Here is a 24,499-nt window from a genome sequence, read left to right on the forward strand (position 1 = left end):
AACTTTTCAGGCACACCCACTGATTTCTCTGACCATCTCTACCATCTTATCTGAAAGACTGTGTATCAATAACCGAGGGAACCTGTGTTCCTGCGTCTAGGCTCATCTCCTTCCCTGCTGTGGAGGCCAGTAAGTGCACCATCCCCCACTCTACCCCAGCCCTGCTCCTTCCTCTGTTTGACAAAAGACCCTACCACAGTCCTTCACAGAGAAACTTGGAAATCATCCCAGATTCCTTCCCTGCCTTTGCTCCTCCTTTCTAATACAGCCCCCAGAGCAGCTGAATCTGCCTGAGATGTTTTTTTGATGTCACCCCCTCCTCTCCATCCCTTCACAGCTGCCACAGTTCAAGGCTGGATTAGCTCATGCCTGAGTGGTCCCAGAAAAGTTTTACAGCTGGTTTCTCAGTCTTATATTTGGACCCAATTAAAATTCAGAGGGATTATGTTACTTCTCTGCTTAAAACACTTTAATAGCTTTCTAAAATCTATGGAATTCTCTCCCCATTTATGAACAGGGGAACCAGGTTCTCCATGACCCATGCTCTTCCTGTGCTCATTTCAGGCCTCACATCCTGCCCTTGCGCTCTTCACCCTGAACCCCACGTGCAGGGAGTGCCCCAAACACAGGGAGGCTCTTTTCTGCTCCATGCCGGTGGCAAACTCTTATTCACCACCGCCCCCCCAGTTCAACTCAAAAGTCACCTCATTTAGGACTCGTTTATCTGAGTCCTCCCTTCCATCATGACAGGAAGACTGACACTTTTTTCAGAGGACATCCTTCTTTTTTTGTCCCAGTGACCCAGTTTTCCTTTGGTGACCAACCCTCCAAAGCATGAGGTTTAGCCAGGGCAGATAGCCATATGGCCTGGGCCTGGCCAAGGAGAACACCCTCTGGCTACATTGGTATTAAGGGCTGGGCCCATGACTCAATCTAGTCCAATCAAAGTTTATCTGGGGGCTTTTGCAGGAACCAGTAGGTAAGAGATGGTTTCTTCCTTCTGGGACTGCTAAACCAGTAGGATGGAGGGAGCTGATGGTGGTCACCATTGCAACCACCTGGGGAAAGCCTGCCTGAAAATGAAGCCAACACACAGGAGAACAAAGCCCTGAGAGAGAAACAGAGTCAGATGACGTTATCTGCACACCTGGATCCAGGAGTGCCTGAAGGCAACACTAGACTTTTCAGTTACAGAAGCCAACACATTCCCTTTTGAGTTTGAATCAGCTGGAGGTGAGTTCCTCTTTCTTGAACCACAAGAATCCTAGCTACTACATTTCTCTTTTCAGTTCCTATGGGAACTTCTTTATGCCTCTTAGAAAGCACCTCACACACGACATTGTAAAGCAGTTGGTTACATTCTGCCTGTTTGCCCCATGAGCGTCAGGGTCCGGCATGGTGCATGGCTGTTACATGAACATCTGTGGAGTGAATAAGTAGCTCCTTGGGCACGGGACTGCGTCTTTGTCTCCTTAGCACCTAGGAGAGCTTAGTTTATGGAAGTCTCTCAATAGGTGATTACTGAAAATAAATAGGGGACAAGTAACAAAGAATGTGAATGATCTAAACCAATGGTTTGATAAAGCATATGTGAATGTAAAAATAAGCGAATAGTTGTTATTAACAAATCCCCACTGGCGTGCTTTTCTCACTCTAATTACACCCAGATCTAATGGCTCCTGATGAAACATCCAGTTAAAAGTCACTGAGATCAAATGGTTCTAGTGGCTCCAATTCCATGTGCAAAATGCTTAATAATTAAAATGAGGAGAAAGAGTGTTGCTTGCAAAATTCTCAAAGTGAATGTCTTCTGTAAGGCAGAGGAGAGTTGTACCCCAAACTATAAAAATAGAAGCAAGCAAATGGAGGGGAACAAAGTAAAGGAACCCCGCAGAGCTAGATCCAGAGAGGAGGCTGAAGCTGCTTTCTAGGGAAATTCTCTTTCCAAAAGCAGCGTAAGTCCATTGGGCAGCCCCTGCGGGCAGGACCAGGGAAATCCAGAGAGCACAGAGGACCTCTCTTCATCTCCAGGTGGAGGGAGGGGGCAGCCGAGGAGTAGTGGACAGAGCCCTGCTGGTGGTGATGGGGTGGGGAGGGCATTGTGGAGAGAATCTGCCCTACAGAATCCTGGGACCACTGCCTGGACCTGTGTCTCAGGGGCCAGGGGAGCTCCCACTTTGGTCAAGAGGTCCTGTCAGCAGCCCTAGAATGATGCCCTCCCAGGCCCATCATCTCACACAGGAAACGGTACCTTCATGGCCTGTATCAGATGCTGCCTCCCTCTGTCTTGAGGCCCTGGTCTCGGCCCTAGGACAGTGTCCTGCTCTGAAAATCTAGAGTGGGCTCTCCTTCCTTTTCCTACTTTAAATGTTTGGTGGAGGCAGGTTGGTCACACGCAGGTCTGTGGGGGCTCGGCTCAGGGGTGTGGGACATAGAGAATGGACAGACAAACTGCAAATGACCGAAGTGAAACAAATAAAGAATGAAAATCAAAGTGAAGGGGGCAAGGAGGAGAGGCCAGGCACCACTGGCAGAGACTGACTCACAGAGGTAACAACCGAGACATTGGGTGTGCTTCTAGGGTCAACGCAGCAACCCACAGGGGAAGGACTCTGAACTCCCTGCACCACATGCACCACCACAGGCATGCAAAAGCACTTCCACTGGCCCCCAGGACAAGGGTGACTGCTGGGCCTGCCCAAGGTCTGTCTTGGCCTGCCTACTCTGCTTTGGGAAGAAACTGCCACTGGAGAGAGGAGAGAAACAGCAAAAGAAAAGGAAGGAAGGAAGGAAGGAAGGAAGGGGGGAAGGGAGGGAGGGAGGGAGGGGGGGTGAAGGGAGGAAGGAGACAGAGAGGAAGGAGCAACTGAACTCTGCAGCCTCACTGACCAGAGACAGTGAGGGGTCCTAGGCAGAGATGTCCTCCCCTCTGTCTTGGATAGTGGTCTCCTTGAAAGTCTCTCCATATTCTTGGCCCCTTCTCCCCTATTGTGTGGGCCCCCTAGGGCAGGGGCTGTGCCTGACTCCTGGAGGAGTCTCCCCCCAGCACCTAGCCCTGCACAGAGCATCCAGTGCAGGCTGAATGAGCTGAATCTTCTGTTTTCCTAACAAAGCAGCCAATTGGCCACTCTGGGGTGGGTCCAGGCAGTGATGCTGCCCACATTGCGCTCACAGAGTGCAACTCTGAGAATACAGTTTCAACAAAGTCACTGCCCCTTCTGACCTCTGCATGGGTGTCCTCTAGTCTGATCCAGGGACTCTGTACCAGTCCACCTCACATTGGTTTATAGGCAGTTCCCCTGCGGGTTGAGTCAGTGACCAGACCAGGCCCCGCTGCCTGGTGAGATGCTGCTGGGCTGGTAGGCTGGGCAGTGGGTCTCAGTGGAGGCCCCAAGAATGGGGCAGATGAGGTTCGGAGTTGCTGGAGATGCCTCATCTTACCCTTTTCCCCTCCAAGAGCGAGTCCCTGGCTCTGGTCCCCACCCCAGGAGTGCTATATCATACTAACCATGAGCCAGTGTACGTGTTTAGCCCTTTCAACATGCTTTACAGGTTGGGACGATGACCCCATTTCTCAAATGTGGTAACTGAGGCTCAGAGAGGCTAGTAACTATCCCATGATCACACAACTATTAAGAGTAGATCTCATCTGACTCCCAAGCTGGCTCTCTCCCTAGTTAGGAACCAAGACCCAGGCTCAATGTCTAACACTGGAGGGACTACGTGGACCACGCCCTATTCTCAGAGAGGATGTCTGACTTCCTCCTCTTCCTTATATCCCAAGGAGGAGTCTGGAGAGACTCAAATGGAGAGTGTCGGGCATGAGGCAGAGGAAGGAGAGTCTAATGACTTCTTACTGGACTTTCTTTCATTGACTTTTTTCCACAGTGGAGAGGCTGGCTCTGTAATGGGCTGGCAATCACTTCTACTCATTATGGTAACATGATTCTGATACCCTCCAGGGACCCCTAGGCTCCAAAGACCCGGAACCCTGGGTTTAAAGGGGTCTCTGCATTGCATCCCTTAGTCCCAGCCCTCTGAAAGGTCCCGAGGCCACATAAGGAATGAGGTATTTTCCTAGAATCTGAGGGGAATGATGGGGCTCCTCGAAGGTCATGGCCAACTGAATGGGTCAGAGCAGAGCAAAGACCCACCATCCCTCGAAGGATCAGTGGGAGGAAACTTGGCCCCTGAACTGAGTTCAGGGAATAAAGACAGAAGTATGTATGCGTAGGGGGTTGACTTGGTGACAAGTATACATCAGGGACTCGGAGGGGTATGTGTCAGGACTGATTTGGCTGTGTGTGTGGTGAGGGAGTAATACCAAATATACTGTCTGGATGACAATATTTCAGTCAGTTCAAACCCAGCTGTTTGCTCATGGTCAATCACCAAAAGGAGCAATTAACTCAAGGGACAGTAAGTCTAAAACAGGGGTCTCCAACCTCTGGGCCACGGACTGGTATCCGCCTGGGCCTGTTAGGAACCGGGCTGCACAGCAAGAGGTGAACTTGAATGTAATGTGCTTGAATCTTCCCGAAACCATCCCCCAACCCTGGTCCATGGAAAAATTGCTTCCACAAAACCGGTCCCTGGTGCCAAAAAGGTTGGGGACCACTGGTCTAAATACTTGGAAATCTCTTAACATGTCGGGTACAGGGTTCAGTGCTCACCACCACAGCCTTTTCCTATGGAAAATACATGCTGTCTGATTCCCAGAGGCCTGTGGTTGGCCCTCAAACAGGAAGTAGCAGCCCACTGACTGATGCGTATACAACCGCGCGGCTCTCCAGTTACAGCCACTCCGCTACTCCGGTGAGCTCCTCCAACCCAGCTTCCACCGTGTCAGCACGCGGCTGCCCACGGATTATACCCTGCCACGCTCTGGCTTTGCACTCGCCTTTGTTTTATGAAATAATGTTCTGAGGAGTTGGCAGGTTTTTCTCTAATCCTTACTTGGCAAAATAAAAAATTATCAACCCTATGTTTCCCCAACTGTTTGGAAATGTTACTGGTCCATGAAATTCAAACAACCAGAACCCTAATTAAAACTCTCTCGTTGTTATCCCACTTGGGAGAGGAGAGGCTTGTGGAAACTGAGTCAGAACACGCCACGCTGCCTGCCCTTTCCGAATCAGTGGGAACCTACTATCCAATGAGGGCGGGAGGGGATTTTTTCTCTCAAAGGCCTGTCTTCTCACTAGGTGAGTTGTTCAAATCCATCTTTTCTAACAGGATCTGCTGCCTTCCTATGCCTCGGTGCAGAACTCGAGAGAACATCCTAAAATCTTAATGTGAGTGGATAAAAGCAGTACACTCATAAACCAGCAGCATTACACTCTCACAAGAATCCGGGGATCCATAAAGGGATGGGCAGGGGAGAGCGCAGGTTCCTTGCACATACGTCCTGCACCTCCAAGTTTATTTATCTGTAATTGCTGTGCAAGGATAAATCAGAAGCGGAAATGCATCCTGCCTGGCAGTGGTGATACCAACCCTGTAAATAATTATAATTTAATCTTATAGCAAAGAGTTCTGAATGAGTCCCCTAACGATTTCCTCTGCTTAATTCCTTCCCCACTGAGTGACTTAATAGGAAAAGGAATAGTCTTTCAGATTTGTTTCACTCCAGAAGTTTAGACAACATGTAGGCCCACACCTGGAGAGCAGAAGCTGTGGGAGACTGTTGGGCCCATGGGTAAACAAGCAAGTCCAAGAGGCCTTCAGACTGGAAGGGAGGGAACTGGCAGGGATGTTCATCTCGGCATCGGTTTACAGAAGCGAAAACTTGGGAACAACCTAACACCAGATCTGATGCGTGAAGAATGCACGGTCTGATGAGGGCGTGCCATGGAGCCAAGATAATCCTTCAGTACCATCCAAGCTGAGAAGATGGGCTTTCAAGGCCGACTAACCTGGGGTTGAGTCCCAGCTCTTCCCCTTACTAGCTGTGTGACTTCAAGCATATCACGTAACCTTTCTGGGCCTCATTTTCCTCATCTGTAAAAGGAGGACAAGTATGCTACCCACTTCCTAAAATTTTTATAGAGATGAAATGAAATTATAGCTTTAAGAGCTTAGAACCAGGCTGCCACATGTTGATGATAAATGCTCAATATATTGTATGATACTATTATCACATCTATTATATTTTGTAAGTATATATAATGATATTGGAAGATTTTCATGATCTAACGTTAAAGTAAAAATATGTAACTACAGATATACTAAGATCCTAATTTTGCAATATTAAAATATATTTAAGTAGCTAGCTAGCTTGATCTAGGCGAAGCAAAAAGCCAAAGGAGAATACACAAAAATTTTAATACCAGTTATTCATTTCTCTATAACTTTTTTTTTCCTGTTTTCTGTAAGGAACATATATGTTACATTATAATCCATAAAACAGGTATTTTACAAAAAGATGCAGGCGGACAGATGGTCTTCAGGTGGGGCAGGTTACTGGGGCTGCTGTTCAGTGAAGGGTCATCTAGATTTTCACCCAACTCCTGCTCCCGTGTCCAGCTGTTGCCCCTAGACAGAACATCAACCTCCTCACAGCGATTTAACTCCTGGGCTGGCACGTGCTTCTCCCAGCACCTGTCCAGGGCGGTCAATGACCTGGCCAAGGTGACAGGCAAGCGTGCAGCACCCAGGTCTTCGGACTCCCTCCCTGGTCGGTTTGCCATCCACTGCACCAGGAAGTTCTCTGGGCTACAATGGTCCCCAAAGGTCAAAGTCCATATTCAGGAGGAGTCCATTTCCACTTGCTCCCTTTCACATAGTCACATGTGGCTCCTACCGTGGGATTGTCCAATTTTCTCACCCTCAAAGGACCATGTCTCACTCAACTGGTGTTTCTACCACGGTACAAAAGCTGGGATAAAATAGGTGCTCAATGGACATGCCCCTGCCTCCTGTCTTCTTCCCCTCCCTTTCTTCCTTCCTTCCCTTCACCCGCTTCCTCCTGAGCCCCGCTGATCCCCGCTGATCCCCGTGCTTGGCAGTTAATCACTTCCTGCTTCACTCAGAGTCCCCGTGACACATCCTCTGCCCCACTGTGGGCCCTGCGCCCTGCCTTCCCTGACCTTGTGCAGCAATGAAGGCTGCAAGGATGCCCCTCTTGTCTGAGACACATCTGGACACACCCTTGTATTGACTCCTGATGTGCTGACACGGGTCCCCCTGACACCCTGATAACACAGCGACAAGGACAGCACGAGAGGGCGCCTGAAATGCCACACCATCACCCCAAGGCTTGTCATCCAAACAGGAAGCTGGACACTTTCTGAAGGCAACCTCGGACTGGGCATGTCCCGCGGGTCCCAATCTAGAAGATGACAAGCAGCTAAGGCCGGTAAGTCTTCACGGCCCCTCTCCTCCTGAACCTGGAGAGTCCGCACAGCTGGCAGAACACAGCACAGGAGAGCTGCGCCTTCCAGTGCAACCAGGACGACGGGCAGCCGATGGGTCCTCCCTTCAGGAACCTAGACGCAATGCCTTTCCTGTCTCAGGACCCAGGGGGTGGGAAAAGCAACGGCCACTTAAGGTGCTATTCCCTTTGTTGGATGCTATAAATGTCTTCCAGAAATGGAACGATATTCCAAATCATTTCACTGAGACCCTGTCGACATCCTAAGACCAGAACATTTCTAGTCTTCACGCAAGTTACTCGACCAAAGCCCACCATGAAATTCTTCCGCAAGGACGCGCTTCAAATAAGATACCAAAATCACTGTAAAAATTTTCCTGGGCTCTAAAAATATGCAGCGACGTCTCACTGTGATGAGAGGAAAACTTCCAGCAGCGGGTATAGAAGTAGCAAAGGAGCCTTGGGTGATGAGGACACTGCATCCCAGGGAGGTACAGTCAGAAGGCACGGGGGTGGGGGGAGCGGGGATAGTGCTTACCAGAGGGAGGAGCCTTCGGTCCCCGTGACTTCCAGAAAGTCGTACCCATCCTCCAGCTGGAAGTCAATGAAGACCAGAGCGATGGTGTCTCCCAGCTCGGCCAGGATAGTCCACGTGCAGTCGGCATTGTTATGGTACTCCAGGGGGAAGTGGGGACTGGAGATGATGCCACTCTGGCCCCGCAGGGTCCCGCCACAGGCGTCGTCCGCTGTGGGCAAGAGACAAGAGGCTCCCGTGAGTGGGTCCTGTTTGCAGGTGCTCACTGTGCACTTCCCCCGTGAGAAGCAGAGAGGGTCCTGACACCTGGTGCACAGACTGGTGTGCCAGATCCTAGTATGAACTGGCCTAATAATAAAGATACCAACACTTCCACAGCCCTTACCACGTGCCAGGCCCTGTTCGGAGAATCTTAGATATTATTGTTCTTCCTGAACAGATGAAGAAACCGAGGCGCGCAGAGGTTAAGTGACCTGTCTGTGGTCACAGAGCCAGTGAGCTGGGATTTGAGGTCTGCCCTTCAGAGCACATTCTTAACAACCACACTACAATATTCCACAATAACCAGAGAGGTTGGCAAAGGCAGCGGTCACGGTTATTTCTGCATTCACAACTGTGGTGAATTGGATGATTCTTCCTCCAGGTCTTAGTAAACCTCAGATGTATGGAGCAAAACAAAGCTCAACTCTGCTCCTGGGGACAGAAGTCAAAGGGCATCCCAAGCCCATCGCAGCCTGGCCAGACCTCTGCCATCGTTCCTCTTGCCCCTTGGTCCCAGGCCAGCTCTGCTTTAGCACCTCACACTTTCAGACCTCCTGCCCACACTCACACCGTTCCCTCTGCCTCTGTGCCTTTTATCCGGAGCCACTCTTCTTATGCTTTGAGACCCAGCTCCAATGCCACCTCTTAGGAAAGCCTCATTTCCCCAAGCTTTTAGAAACCACTCTCTCCTCTGGGCTCCCTCAGCAATTTGTCCGACTTCAGACGTGGCCTCCACACAGCCTGAATGACCTGTTCACACATCTGTCTTCCACTCAGGGGTCTGAGCTTCGCTGGGAGCCCCCGAGGGCTGGGGCATGTTTTACACATCCCTGCAGCGTGGCCTGGCGCCATCTCACTGTTCCCAGCTGAGACCTGACATTCAGGAAAAATGACCCGAGGACCACGTGCTCACATATAATAGTTAAGAGCACTGGCTTTTGAGTTATTTCTGACCTCAGTTTCAGTCCTTCCCCTGTGGCTTACGAGCTGGGCCACTTGCCCTTCTGCAACCTGTATGAAAGGGATTGTAGAACACTTAGCATGTGCTGCGTTAGAGATACGGACTAGGTTGGAAGAAAAGGAAAAATGTGATATCAGGGTTCACATGGGTATCAGAAGGGGCAGAGTAATATTAATAGAAGTAATATTTATTGAGCACTTTTCCCATAGCAGGCACTATCCTAACTACTCTATATATTTGACACTAATCCTTACTATGACCCTATAAAGTATCATTCCCATTTTACAGGTAAGAACACCAGGGCACAAAGAGATTCGCTGATTTGTCAAAGGTGACACAGTTCATAATGACGAAAGGAGCTGGAATTCTAAACCCCAGAGTCTGATTCCAGGGCTCACGCTCTTAACCAACACACTCTCCTGTCTCCTGGGAGTGCAATCCACACTTTGAGGACACAGGCAGAGCGACAATTATTTTACGTGGGTAAGTCAATCTGCGAAAGCTTAACAGGGGAGGTGCTATTAGAGTTGCATTTTGAAGGATGAGTAGGAGTTCACTAGAGAGAGAAGAAAAGGGAATGTATTTAGGAGAAGAGGGAACCAAATATAAGCAAGAAGCATGAAAGTACAAGGCATGTCTAAGATAAGCAGCTCCAGAAGGCTTATCACGGAGAAGAAAGAGAAGAATGACGGGCCGTGGTGCTGGAGATGTAGAGGGAGCAACATGACAGACAGCCCTGGGCCAAAAGGATCTGGACGCAGAGGAGTACATTGGAAAGAAGATGGATTTCAAAGCCAAGAGAGCTAGATCCAAATTCAGGCTCCACAACTTCCTAGGTATGTGACCCTCGGCAATTTATTTCCCTAAGTCATTTTGCTTCTCTACACAAAGGTCTGTTGTGATAACTCAATGGGATAATGAATGTGACACTACCCAGCACTCACCAGTGACTGGCATGTGGTAGATGCCCAGCAAATGCTAAGTTCTCCTTTTCATTCCATTTTATCTTAAGGATCAAAGCTAGTAAAGAATATGACTGCACTGGCATCTGAGAAAGGTCCCTGTGGCTGTGGCACAGAGGACGTCTGAGCTGGGGAGGTGCACAGGACGCTCTGGGTAGGCCACAGTTACCTAAGTCCAGGTGAGGCTGGCTGAGATTTGAGCTGAGGTCATGGGAAGGGTGCAAAGAGCTTATCTGAGAGATATTCAGGAAGTAAAATCTACAGGACTTAGCAACTGGGAGGCATGGGCTCCAGGCTTCCGTCATGAGCACAGATGGATGGATGGAAGGTGTCACTTGCTGTGGCAGGGACACCAGGAGGGGAGCACCCCGTGGTGTGGAAGGCTACCAGGAGGGAGGGCAGTTTTGGACACCAGGGCTGGGTGTGTCTGTGGGATGTCCTAGTGGGGAGGTTGAAGTGACAGCTGGGTATACAGGAGTAGTGTGAGACAGAGACAAAAATGAGTTTATTCAGTGGCCCTGAATTATTTTTAGTAATGTCATTCTACAAGGTCAAGGTCCATTTCAGGAGAACTCATTTCTAAATTCCAACTCTTAGGTATGTCTGAGAACAGACATGAAGGGGCTCACTCAGTAGGTGCTCATGAATGTTTCCCTCTTGCACCCATAAACAGAGCTCCTACTGTGTGCCAAACACTGGGCCAGGGCTAGTACTACCTTATGAAAAGCTCCATTTCATCCCTGCCCCCAGGCGTTTCTCAGAGTGGGGCCACCCGTCAAACACACAGTGGCTCCCCAGAACTGTTACAGCTGAGGTGTCAAAGCGTAGTGACAGCGCATGGGACTCAGGAAAGGCTTCACAGAGGAAGTGACATTTCATGTCACTGAGACATGTCTCTGAGACATTCATTCAACAAATGTTTATGGAGTGTCTACCTTGTATCAGGCAACATTCTAGGTGTTGGGGAATTATCTGCAGATAAACAAACTAACCCTGCCTGGGTAGCTCAGTTGGTTAGAGGGTCATCCCGATTCACCAAAGTTGCATGTTCAATCCCCAGTCAGGGTACATACAAGAATCAAACAACGAATGCAAAATAAATGGAACAACAAATCAATGTTCTCCCTGCCTCAAAAGTCAATTAAAAAAATTATTAAAACAAAAACCCTACCTTCATGGAGGTTACGCTTTAGGCAGAGGGAGACAGGCAATACCCAAGACAAAGAATAAGCCCTGTGGTGAACGAGGTGGTGATCAGTGCAGGAGGATGGGGAGCGGGGACATGGACCTTTCAGGGAGGGCCTCACTGAGAAGCTGACACCTGGGCAAGGACCTGAAGGAGAGAGAGGAAGCTAAGGGGCAATCTGGGGGAAGAGCATTCCAGATGGAACAGCAAATGCAAAGGCCACAGTACAGAGAGGCACCACTGAAGAGCATCAGGGGACCCGAGGGGCCAGAGTAGTGCAGGTGAGCAGGAGAGTGTAGGGAACGAGGTCCCACAGAGAGCCTCTGTAAGGGTGTGGGCTTTGAATTCAGAGAAATGAGAAGCCAGTGAGGATTCTGAGCAAAGAGCGACATGATCTGATTTGTGTATTAAGAGGATCCCTCGAGCTGCTAATGTGGACATAGACCAAAGAGGCAAAGTCAGAAGGCAGGGCCTCTAGAGGTTACTGGGATGAGCCAGGTGACAGATGATGGTGGCTTGGCCCATGTGGTACCAGGGAGATAGAGTCAGAGTCTGACTATGTTTTGAATGTCAACTGGGCAGGATATACTTCATCTGGATCTGACTGCCTGGCAGGAGTGGGTGTCCTGGGCAGAGGAAACAGCAAGAGCAAGGCAGCTGAAGTGGGTGTGTGCGGTGCACTCTGGGACTTCCCGGTCAGCATTGCCTGAACTCAGAGGGAAAGGCAGAGATGGCGGCGCTGCCAGGCAGGAAGTCGTGGGCTGCACTGTGAAGGGCCTTCGACACCCAAGAAGCTGTGATTTGATTCTCCTTCTCATCCTCCCTTCCACCTTAGCTACCCCCTAATCTAGATGCCCAGGGCCCAAGAAGAAGGCAGGGAGAGGAGGAAGGCATCTTTGCCTTGCCTGGCTTTAAATTCAGTGTGCCGATGCTGTTTACTTGTTGTATGAAGTGGCACAGTATTTCCACCCTGGGTACCTCACTGGCACAAGGCTATGAAGTCTGACATCCGAGGCAGAGTCTCAAAGTCTCTTTCTGATGTAATAACTTCACTGTGACCATTACTGTGGAGATAAGCTACAGGAGCCAGGCAGCAAGCCAATTTGTCAGTGTCGTTCCAGCGAGCACAGGCCTGCTGGTCCCCGGGAGTCCCGCACGGGCCCGGTCTGCACCAGGTGAGACCAACTACACCCTAGCCACAATAGCTTCACCTTGACTGCACTGGACGTTAGGAAAGTCATGGTGAAGGAAGGGACACTTAGCCTGGACCTTGAGAAAAGAGTCGGGGTGTGCTGGAGGGAGAAAAAAAGGGGGTTCCCGGCAGAGGACGTGGACATTCAAAGGCAAGGATGCCTGAGGGGTGTGGTGTGCTTGGGGGATGGCGGCTTTCCAGGTGTCAGAGCCATCGCAGGATGTGAAAGCCCAGCCCTGTTTTGGGGAGGTGACTCCGTTCCCCACGTGATGAACAGGTGCTGTGGCTTGGGGAGATGAGGGTGGCTGGTGGGGAGACAGCAGTGAGGAGAACAGTGAAGAGGGTGTTCCAGTCATCGAAACCTGAACTAATGGCAATGGCAATGGCAGTGGGAAGGAAGAGAAGGAACAGGAGATGTTCAAGTGCCGGGGGGTGCGGTGGGAGAAGCCAGAGGATGTGGTCTCCAGCCAGGAGAGGGCAGTGAAGGAGAGGTGGAGGGAGAGAGGGTGGTGCGGTCTCTAACAGGACGACAGGGCTGATGATGACGATGATGATGACAATGACCGTGATGATGATGATGCCGGACAGTGATGGCCTCATCTCTGCCCTTCCCATGCTGACTGTGAGTTCCTGAGGGATGGCCACGTCTGTGGGCCTGGGGGCAAAGTCAAGAGGGTGTGGAGCCTGCGAGGCAGGGAGTCAGCAGGACGAAGAGGGAATGGGCCCCATGGGAGTGGAGGACACTGGGGTAGAATTGGCATTTAATGGGCAGAGAGCAGAAGCCACGGCACCTGAGAGGAGGCTGAGAAAGAGCAGGCAGGGGAGGGACTCCCTGAGTGCAGGAGGCCAGGGCATGGTGTCAGGAGGGCAGGGACACAGAGCTGCTGGAGACGGAGCAGGCCCCAGCCTGTGCACGGAGAAGTCACCAACCAGGCCTCCCGTGTACACCGTGGCATCTAGGTGGATAAGGCAGCAGCAGGGAATGCCAGAGGGGAAGCAGGTCTTGGGGAGAAGATAATGGCCCTACAGTCCCCTGCCTAGTTCTGGCCCTAGAAACCTCGCTGGGTATCCCACATTGTTCTCAACCCAAATAAGATGTCTTCATGCTTGCTCTGCAGCACATATACAAACGAGACATCTCCGTCTGCTCCTCCCACTAAACCCAACCTCTTCCTGTGTTGAAAAATGGCAGCACTATTCGTCCAATGCCTTTGTGCCAGAACTGGGGGACATCCTCAACTCCTCCCGCACCCCACACCCAACCAGCAACCAAGTCCTGTCTGTCCTTCTAAGTGGCTCTCAACTTAGTCACCTGTCTTCACTGCGGCTCCACTCTAAGCCAGCTGAGCTCCAAGTCACCCCGCCAGGAAGCCTCTCTCCTGGTCCAGCTGTCATTCTTCACCCAGAGGTTCAAAAGCACAAACCTGCTGTATGAACCTCCAATAGCTCCTGCTGTCGCTCAGGGCAAAGCAGAATATCCCGTGGCTGGACAAGAACCTTAGGAGGCCTCAGTGTGTACTGGCTTCTCCCCACGGCTCCTGCAACAACCCTCTTCTCCTCCTGACTCTCTGATGCACCAAGCATCTCCCTGCTCGAGGACCTTTGAAAATGCTATTTTCTCTTTCTGGGACCATCTTCCCTACCTTGTTGGGCCTGGTTGGCCCCTCATCAGCCTTAAGGTCTTTGTCCCTGCTTGGTACCTCGTCCTCAGATCTTCAAAGTTCCCAACTTTAGTAATGACTCCTGACCACGCTGGAGCCGAGGCCTCGGGAAATGAGACCCTCTGGCCAGGGCCACCAGTGTGCCCTGAGGATGGCACCTTTGCGGTGTGAATCACACCTGCTCTCCGGCTCCTCTGACACCCTCGTTCCTGCCCTGTCCTCTATTGATGGAAGATGCTGTAAAAGTTGTTTGGGGATTTTCTCACACTTTAAATAAGGCATCGTATTTCATGGTTACAACTTCAGAGTTGTAAAATATAACCTTCAGCTGACACCACCGTCCTAAAACAGTAATTTACACTGTCTCCTTCTCCGGCCACGGGCATTCTGCATGGCCATGGAGTCACGGATATTCGAAGGTGCAGGTGTGTTAGGCTGATAGTTTCCTTTCCAAGTTTATGACTTTATTTATGATCGACTTTAAGTTTCATTGAAATGTCTTCAATTAACTATAATTTTAGACAACTATTCCTCAGCGCCGTTTGACATCCGTGGACTCTCTAAAGCCTCACAAATTTCGGGCAGGGGTGGAGGAACCTGCATCCGCTCTCCCCGCCCCCAGCTCCAGTGCACACTCGGGGGTGCCTGGAAGCTCTGGGGTCCTCATCCTGGGCTTCCGTCCACATCCCCCTGCCCAGGGCTGCTCGGCCCCTGAGGAGACACACATCCCATTAGGCCCTGGGTGTTTGTTAGAAGCACCCTGACAACTCAAGTGCAAGACTGACCGAGCCAGAGCGTAAGGTCCCAAAGCCACTGTGCTCCCTTTTCTTGTCCTGTGTGGCTCAGTGTCCCCCCTGCTCAACCTTGTCAGTCCCCTCTTTCGGGGGCTCAGGATTCTGTCTCTTTATCCATGGTCCTCTCAAGGACCTCCCTTCTTAAAATTAAGAAACTGCCAATTACGTGAGAGCATCACTATTTCTGCCACTACCAGGCTCCTTCTGTAGATACAGCCGTCCGCCTGCATCCATGGGGTATGTTCCAAGACCCGTGGTGGGTGCCTGAGACCACGGACAGTGCTGAACCCTATATATACTATGTTTCTTTTCCTATACATGCATACCTATGATAAAGTTTAATTTATAAATTAGACACAGTAAGAGATTAATAGCAATAATTCATAGTAAAATGGAACACTTATCACAATACACTATAATTAAAGTCATATGAATGTGGTCTCCCTCTCTTCCCTCAAAATGTCTACGTACAGTACACACCCTACTCCCTGGGTGACATGAGATGGTCTGGTGCCTGTGTGATGAGATGCAGTGAGGCACTCGGAATGTGTGCAGTTTAAAACTTATGAGTTGTTTATTTCTGGCATTTTCCATTCACTGTTTTCAGACGGCAGTTGACCACAGGTAACTGGAACAGGTGAAAGCAAAGCTGCAAATGAGGGGGGACGGCTCTCGCGCCACCCCAGGTAGCCTTTGGAGGGGATGAATGGGGACGAGTCCTGGTGTTCGGTTACATCACTGTTCCTTGTTGAGCTTTCCTTACAGGCCAGGCTTTGTGCTAAATGCTTCCCCTACATCTCCTCAAACTGCTCTCACTGAGAGGTATTATTATATAGCCCACACTTGACACAGGAGGAAACTTGAGTGTGGCCACCCAGCTACTGGAGCCAGGACGCTGACACCAGACCACACTGTCACCCACCCACTTCCTGCCCCTCGGGCCTCAGCCGCCACACTGGTTCCTGATGCGAGCTGGGGCTGGCTCCCGGGAGCCCAGGCCTGGGAGAGGGCTTTCCAGGTGTGAGCAGTCCCCTCCTGCCCCCCTCTCCTCTGCCTGAGGGGCCTGAGGAAGGGGCTCTGTGCTGCCCCCACGGTGCAGGCCAGCTCCCCATGCTCATGTAGAGGTGGCCGTGGCCTGGGTTAGAATTCATTCTAAGAAGGAAGATAGCTCCTGGCAGAGCCTGGCCCCACTGTGAAGCTGCATCTGTGCAGCGGAACCTCCTCAGGCCCTTTCTCTGAGGCCTCTCTCCTACATAACTCATGGGGCAAGTAAACTAGAAGATCAAGGGGGAAATCACAGGAGACCAGGGAGTCCCTGACCTGGTGGACCCACGCAGGGGATGCACCTACAAAAGGACCGAGCTCTTGGGCCTCAGACCATCAAACGGGAGGAGCTCCAGAAGTAATGGGGTCATCGTGAGCCTCCTGCCATGGGCCACTGGTCACTGTCCCTGCCTGCAGTAAACAGTGGTGGTCAATCAAGATCATGGCTGATAGGCACTTGGACTTGGGTGGAATCCTGGCTCCACTGGCCTCTAGCTGTGTGATCACAGGCAAAATCTTCGCCTCTCTGGACCTCAGTTTCCTTACCTGTCACAGGGGATAACAGTATCTTAACCTCCTAGGGTTTCTGTAAGAATTACATTAGGTAATGCAAGGTCTGGCACATAGCTGGTGCTTGATAATGCCGGCCACTGGTGGCTGTGGCAGTCCCAGTTACGACAGCTCGCTCCCAGGGAGCCATTGCTATGAACAAGGCCCTCTGCCGTGTGCTCAGCATTTAGCCACTCGAGCCTCACTGCCACCTTGTGAGTTAAGTACTCTCATTACTCTCATGTACAGAGGCACAAATGGGGCACAGAGAGGTTGAGCCACTAGCCCAAAGTCACTCACTAACGGGTGTGAGTGGCAAGGCCTCGATTTGAATCCAGGCGGTGGGACCCCAGAGCCAGGTTGTGAATGGTTCTACTGCAGGAATGGTGATGGCAAAGGTGAGAGAGGGACTAGCGGTCCCAGTGGGGGTGTCTGGGAGCCGCAGTCCACCCAAGGCCCCATGCTCACGGCACACCGCCCCCGGCGTGGTGTTCAGTGCTTTCTGCATGCTGTTTCATTCGATCAGCACAGTGGGGCCTAGAGTAGGTGCCCACACCCTCCTCGCTTTCTACGTCACCACCCCGGGGTCTCCGGGTCTCCTCCCGATTGCTTTCTAGCTCAGAACTGCCCCAAGCCACAGTATTAATACCCCTGCTCAGGTGCTCACAGGCAAACTTCAGCTGGACAAAAGAGCTCTCTTTATTCTCCTTTGGGCACCCACTTCCTGCTCCCTGGCCTGGTCCTCCCCATCTTGGTCATCAGCATCCCCATGTGGCCAGCACTCCAGAAAGAGCCTAGGAGTCAACCTTGACCCTTTGTTCCATCAGCGCCTACATCCAGTCCACCAGCAAGGCTGTCGGCTGTGCCCTCAAACTACGGCCTCAATCTGTCCCCCTTCTTGTCCACCTCTACCATGGCTACCCTCCACCGAGATGCATCATCTCCATCGGCCTGCCCACAATATCTGTCTCCTAACTGGTCTCCCGGTTGCGCCTCTTGCCAACGATAATCATTCCCCCTTCTAGCATCCAGAGTGATCCATTAAAAAATTAAGTGAAATCATACCACAGCTCTGCTTAAAACTCTGCCCTGGCTCTTCTGGAATGTAGAACCAAATCTGAACTTCTTGCCCTCCTTCACCACCGCTCTGCCCTCTCCACCCACTCCCCCTGCTCTACTTTGCCACATGGGCCTGTGTTTTCATTCCTCTGACAGATCAGGCTCTTTCCTGCTTCAAGGTCTTTGCACATGCTGTTCCTTTTGTCAGGAATGCCTTTCCCAAGGTACTTACCTAACAAACCTCCTTCTTGTCATTCAGAACTCAGTTCGAATGTCACCTCCTCAGAGAGTCCTCTCCTGACAGTGTCATCTAAAGTAGGCTTCCTCGTCAGTAGCTCTTATCATGGTCTGAAAAATGTTTACTTGGTTTTCGCCTGTCTCCTGCCTCCTCGCTTCCGGAATGTAAACTCCACGGAACTTGGTCTGCCTGACTGAGCACTACAAGTCTCTGTATCTTGAACAGTATCTGGCACTTAATAGGTAATCAGCCCATAATCAGTAAATCAATGACTGTCTGGCACATAGTAGGCACTCAACAAAATGTTGCTGAATCCGGAGTGAATGAATGAGTAAGCAATCAGCCCTGTAAGGCCGTGACGCATGTCCCCACTTTAAGAACACACTAGCCACCCCAGCTCTGGGCTGACATAACCAAGGTTGAACGTAGCCAGTCTGACTGCCTGCTCTTTCATGCCCGACACACTGCTTCTGCTTCACAGTCCACAGGTTCCTCCCCCGGGGCCAGGGAATTTGGAATGCAGCTCAGCTCTTGCAGCCCAAGCTTCTGCAGACCGAATGCCTGCTTCCCCGGGTCTGGTGGCAGCCTGCAGTGTTTGGCTTGAACCTCAGAGGCCAAGCATTTCTTGCTCAGGCTTTCTTTCTACCACCTGCCTCTCAGCCCCCAGCACATCTGAACCCTGTTCCTTCCCCATGAGGTCTTCTTTGATCCAGGGCCAACGCCCTGCACAAGTCAAGAGCCTGGTTGCTGAAATCCATGTGGTTTTCCTTCTTGTGGATCAAAGAGGTTCCACAGAGCTCGGTGCCTCCCAGGGACGTCTGCCTTTGAAAAGGTACAGAGTGACACAAACAGACAGAGGTCACAGGCCCTGCCTCCTTCCCTCTGCCAGCCGGCCCAAGCCTCCATGGGCCTTGGGATGGGCCTCCTCGGAGGTCAGCTTCACATTTGCCCTGCCCCAACTCCAGCTAGTCTCTATTTCCTCTAAGTTCTGTCCCTGGATCAAGCCCACCTTTCAGCTGGGCACATGGCATTTCCTCTGTATATCTCTATGCACAGTCCTTCAGCCCGCTCCTGAAAGCTTTGGACTCAAAGACTTCGTGTCACTCAGAGCCACTGGGCAGGTGGGCGAAGCCAGGCCAGCGATTTCCCTTTGGGGCCAGTATGCCTACGCGACCCTGATGGTGAATCAGACCCATCCAGCCATCCCTTCATTCAGCAAACATTTACGGATGACTGCCCAGTGAGTGAGGTTTATCCACTCATAGATGCCAGCCCTTGAGAGCTCTACTCGAGAGGAAGGCAGGCCAAAAAGGCTTTAATCCTTCCTGAGTATGAACCCGTTAACTCTGGCAAGACCACAGCTCCTGGCACAGCATGGCACAGAGTGAGCATCTCTGCCCTTGTTTAGCTCAGTCTCCTAAGGAAGGGCAGTTTACAAAATCACTTTCAGGAAATCACTGACGGTATTGAGAGTGCTTCTCGGGCTATTCTTGCAGCTTGTAGTGAATTAAAGTGGGTGAAGCACAGGGGTGGGGGGGCACTGGGGGCTCGGGGAGTGGGACAGCCACATCTCAGTCCCCTCAGGCACCCAGGAATCTCTGGCGCTCGAAGCCCTTCTGAAAGCAAGATTTGACATCCCTGCCTGGCTCCCCTGGTGTGTTTCAGGAGGGAGCATTCTCTGCTGTAACTGAAGCTGCTCGGAGAGGACTTAGAGAGGTCGGCTTAGGACTCTTTCTGGAAGGGCCTTGTGCTCCACACTAAGGAATGTGAACCTGGCCCTGTCAGTGATGAAGACCCGCTGGCAGGATTCTAAGCAGCGAGTGATTCTGTCAGATCTGTGTCTTAGAAAGTTCGCTCCAGCAGTGGAGATGGGTTGGGATGGGTGGGGTGGGGGAATGGAGGACAGTTTCCCAATGACAGGCACTTTGCCGTGAGACAGGTGAGGGGTGAGAGGGCCTGGGTCGTCACCAGCCAGGGCCCCCTGCATAATGGCAGAGGCGGGGAGGAGAGGGCAGGTGCAGAGAATGACTCGCCAGGACATGGTGACTGATGATGCAGGAAGCAAAGGTGAGGAGTGTAAGGAGCCACTGGGGGGTCTGGCTGGGCTACCCTGGGTGGTGACCCCCTTCCCCGAGCTGGGGAAGGCAGCACAAAGAGCAGGTTTGGGACATGCCCCATTCAAGGCACCCCTGGGGAGGAGTTCAATAGCATTTGATCCCCATGTGGGCAGGGCTGGAGGTAGAAATCAAAGTCACCTCCAAGCAACGATTAGGAGGTATATAGTGGAAGAGAAATTCCAAGAGATGCAAAATGTTTGTAGAGGAGTGACACATTTAAGGAGAAGAATCACTATCATCTGGGAGGCCAAAAGAGAATCAGGAGAGACTTGGGAGAAAGTTGTGTCACCAAAAGGCGCCCTAGGTCCACAAATTACAGTTGTGAGGTGAATGTTGGGGGAGCAGTGTCACCCCGGCCCACTCCATCCCACTGAGAGACCAGTCCTCACTCCCCCCCACACCTGGGTGCACAGACACTGCACCCTGATTCAACCTGGCGAACGAAGACCTCCGAGAGGTGGCCCTTGTCACTGTCTTTTACTAGTGAGGTGACAAAAAAAGGTATTTTAACAGCCAGCAGAGTGCAGGTGAAAGCCCTCTTCATGCAGGAAAATACCACCCTGTACCTAATAGTTTGGGTGGGGAAGGGAGACATCAGCCTGTAAGGAGATGGCAGAGCCGAGGGCCAGCAGGACTCCTGTGCCCAAGTCAACAGACGTCCCCAAATGGGGCGGAGGTCGGAGGCAGCCGCGTGGAGGCTGGAGAAAGAAGAGATGGTACCACGCACACCACAGGGGAAGACGGAGCCTGATGAGACAGAGCCAGGGAGAAGCTCCCAGGGAGAAGGGACGGAGAAATGAGGAGGCTCCTGATTGCCCAGGCTTCTTTTTAAGCCAAGTGCGCTGCTGAGAGGCGCACTGCCTCCCTGCCACACACCTTCACTGAACCACACCTTCGTTAGTGGTTTTTGTTTTCTGTTCTTATTTTTGTTTTGCTTTTTGGGGGGGTGTGGTCAAAAAAACGGGCCAAGTTCCTGACCTAAGATGGCAAAGCAGAACCCAGGGAGGTAAGGCACAGCAGCGAGTTCCAGGCTGAGAGAAAGCTACAGCTGACAAAGCTTCCTGAAGATTCTGAGAGGGACAGTGCTTTGTACCGCATCGGGATGGGATGTTGATGGGAATTACACTTTGCCGGACAGGCGGCAGCCCCTCTGCCTCTGATGTTTGCCCTCATACTTGCGCTATATTCGTTGTTAGTTGCCGTGTTGATTAACGGTGGTATTTATAGTGCCGTAAAAAGAAAGTGAACTGTTGGGTCTTTTCCGCAACTCAGGTATTCATTGACTATCATGTTTTCCGTTATCATGTCACGACTCTGACACCCCTCCTTCAAGGAAGGCCAGTCTGTAGAACTGTGACCTCCGGGTGCAAATGCTGTACGGAAGGGTGGAGACAGCAGATTTGAGCCATGGTTAGGACACTCAGGGCCACATGCCTGTATGCAGGGGCCTGAGTGGTCTGGCCATTCCTGATATCAGTCACATAATTGATTTGGTCATTTCCCTCTCCATCCACATAAAGAGACGCGTGTCCCATGTGAGAAACGGAGCCCAAGAGGAAGGGACTTAGGAAGGCAAGAAAGGAGACTCCAGTTCCCTTGGGCTCCACTGAGGAGGACCAGTAAGGCAGAGACTGATACTATTGGTTGAGGAGGGCTAAACAAACCTCAGATCGATTGGTTGTGGCTTGCCTGTGGGGAAGGAATTCACAGCTGTGTCTGGCCTCAGGCAGAAAGGGTGTTGTAATCAATTAGTTTTGTCTGCCATTGAACTGGGGAGAATGGGAAAAGAAGGATGTGCCAAGTATTTCCCATTCCCAGTGCAGACTGTAAAAAGGGTGTGGGCACGCGGTGGGAGTGATTACAGAGAATCTTCCTCTAAGAGAGAAAGGTAGAAGTTGAACCCAAGGAGAGCTACTTCTTTCAATCATTTTTCATCTCCTTGCAATGGTCTTCCTAGACCTGTATGTGGGTGTTCCGGGATCCACAGAATTTAAAGATGAGAATTTCAAGAAGAAAAAAGTGATCAATATTGCAAAGGCTGTTGAGAGATCAAAGAATATAAGGGCCAACATAATTTCCATCTGAGTTGGAAGCAAGATGCAGAACACGGGGGGCAGAGGTCAGCCTGCAGAGCAGGGAATGGGAGGAGAGGAGCAGAGGCTGCACGGAGCTTTCAAGATGCTGGGCGTTTCTGGTGGTACAGGGAAGCCCTGTGGTGCGCTATCAGTTTTTAAAAGGTGGCTAAAGATGTGTACATGTGTTATAATCTTAATTATGTACCTGTTCATAATATATGCTTATATGTAATATGTACTAAAAGAAAATGGGCAGGAAATACATGAAAATTGTGGTTAAAACAGGCATGTTTTGTTTCTTCTTTATTCTTTTCTGTATTTTTTAATTGACTTTTAGAGACAGAGAGGAAGAGGGGGAGAGAGAGGGAGAGAGAGAAACATTAATTCGTTGTTGCACTTATTTATGCGTTCACTGGTAGTCTCTTGTATGTGCCCTGACTGGGGATCGAACCCACAACCTTGGCGTACCAGAACAATGTTCTAACCAACTGAGCTACCCGACCAGGGCCTGTATTTTCTAAGATCAGTTATGTGTTATTTTTATCATCACATAAGAAGCATGTAAGAGTTAAAAATGGAAACATCCCAGGGAAACCAGGACAAATTGGTCACCCTAACTGGTGGCTGAGACCAATGTAACTTTGAAGGGAGGTGGGCTTTTTGTGGGGGGGGTGCTGACTGTTGGCGTAAAGAGGTTCTGAGCATTTCTGCAGACTGAGAGGAGGACACCATTAAATAGGAAGAGAGGTTGGGCTCATAGGAAAGAGAAAAGCATTACTGCTGGGGTGAGGTCAGTAGGAGAGCAGCAGGGAGAGAGACCGCGCACGAGAGGGGGTGGTCCACAACGGGGAGGGAAGCCATGTTTCTTCTGAGGCTGGGGAGCGGAAGGTGAGCACAGACTGACTAAAGACACGTTTGCTGATGTGTGGGAAGGAGATGGAGAGAGTGCACGTCCGAGAACAAGGAGGTCAGGTGAGGTTGAGAAGACCCTTGACTACCTGAGGACCCTCGGTGACCCCCAGGCATGGGCTCCCCAGAGTGAGTACCCCATGCTTTGCTGGAGTGGCTGGTGCAGCTTCCCCACTAGAGACTAGGTCCCACTGAAAGCTCTGGCATTCCCTCCTAATCTCCACCCACTTGTAGGGCCCTGTCTGGTCACCTACCTCGGCAGGAGGGCAGAGGGAAGTCCCACGTGGCACTGTTCTCGGAGCCAGCGTGGCAGGTGAGCACCGCATGGCCCTCCAGGAAGAAGCCAGGGTTGCAGCTGTAGCGGACCTTGTCTCCCAGGTTGAAGGTTGAGCCCTGCTGGACGCCGTTGGGCAACCGCCCAGGGTTCCCACACGTGTGACTCGGGAGCACTGTAAGAAGAGGAAGAGACACGCAACTGTGAGCTGGGCTCACCCCCTGACGCTGCTTCCAAGCAGCACCTCCCTGGACATGCCCCCTCCCCCAGTCCTTTCTCCTTAGGGAAGGGGTTGGCCCTCTCCAGTCTGCCTAGTCCCTGAATACTCTCAATGGTCACATGCTAAGGAGGAGCCATGTTTGTGATTTATAACGGAATGTCCAGGCTTCCTGTCTTTTCTCCTGCACAGCCCTGGATATGGAATACATCTGGCCCGTCATTCAAGATGCCCCAAGGAAATCACTTTAATCTCTTGGGTTTGGTTGCCCAGGTTTCAGACTCTACACTCTTTCTCATAAACACCATGGAAGGGACACAGAGTATGATGTGGAGTAGGTAGGTGCTCATTAAACCCAGTGTGCTTTCTTTCATGTGTGTCCTGCCAGCCAGAGGGGTACTTAGGCCCAGTAGGTTTGGGGAGTTGAAGGGGTTATTAGTGCTGGAATAGGCAGTGAGGTGGGAAGACAAGAGTCATGGAGTTCCGATTCGACTGGCCTGTTTAAAGGAGAAAATGGGGGGCTGGAGAGTACAGCCTACAGAGTGCGCCCTGAGACAAAGGCGTCGCGGCCAGCTGCAGTGTTCTCATTATCCAGGAGAGACAGATTCAGTGAGGGTGTGAGAACATCCTGACCCACCAATCAGGAGGGAGGAAGTGCGCAGCTCCTCTGCGCCTGAGTCACTGTTCAACTTGACCCAACTCCCCCTACCCTCTGCCTTTCTCCTCAGAGTTGGAAGTGCCTGTGCCCTGAAGGTCACACCTCCCACCATTCCAGGATGTCCCAAAGGGTGAGGACAAGGGGTCACAGCTGCATCCAAACTCCCATCCACATACCTCTCTGTGAATCTACCCAGTGATGATGTACTGAGGCAGGAGAACAGGGTGGGGGGAGTACAGATGCGAGGGCCGCAGTGCCTAGGTTTGCATCCCTGCCTGCCAGCTTACCACCTATACAGCCTTGAGCGAGTCTCTCAACTCCTGTGTGCCTCAGTTTCCTCATTTGTAAGACAGTGATCACAAAAATAGCTTCCTACCTCATGGGGTTGTTGTGAGAATTGAATGAGTTAAGGCGTGTAAAGTGCATGGGACAGAG

The 24,499-nt window shown here is 51.3% G+C and overlaps 1 protein-coding gene across 1 annotated transcript in view; it reads right to left on the bottom strand.

The window, feature by feature from the left end:
* CSMD2 (CUB and Sushi multiple domains 2) overlaps positions 1-24,499 on the bottom strand; it is a 548,714-nt gene that overhangs the window by 348,035 nt on the left and 176,180 nt on the right. Inside the window, exons 4-5 of the mRNA XM_053921210.1 lie at positions 23,170-23,364; positions 7,911-8,118 (exon numbers count right to left, since the gene is read on the bottom strand). Coding sequence (XP_053777185.1) covers positions 7,911-8,118; positions 23,170-23,364 — 403 coding nt within the window. The remainder of the gene's footprint in view (positions 1-7,910; positions 8,119-23,169; positions 23,365-24,499) is intronic.

Source organism: Desmodus rotundus, chromosome 3 (genome assembly GCF_022682495.2).
Source record: "Desmodus rotundus isolate HL8 chromosome 3, HLdesRot8A.1, whole genome shotgun sequence".
Taxonomy (NCBI): Eukaryota; Metazoa; Chordata; class Mammalia; order Chiroptera; family Phyllostomidae; genus Desmodus; species Desmodus rotundus.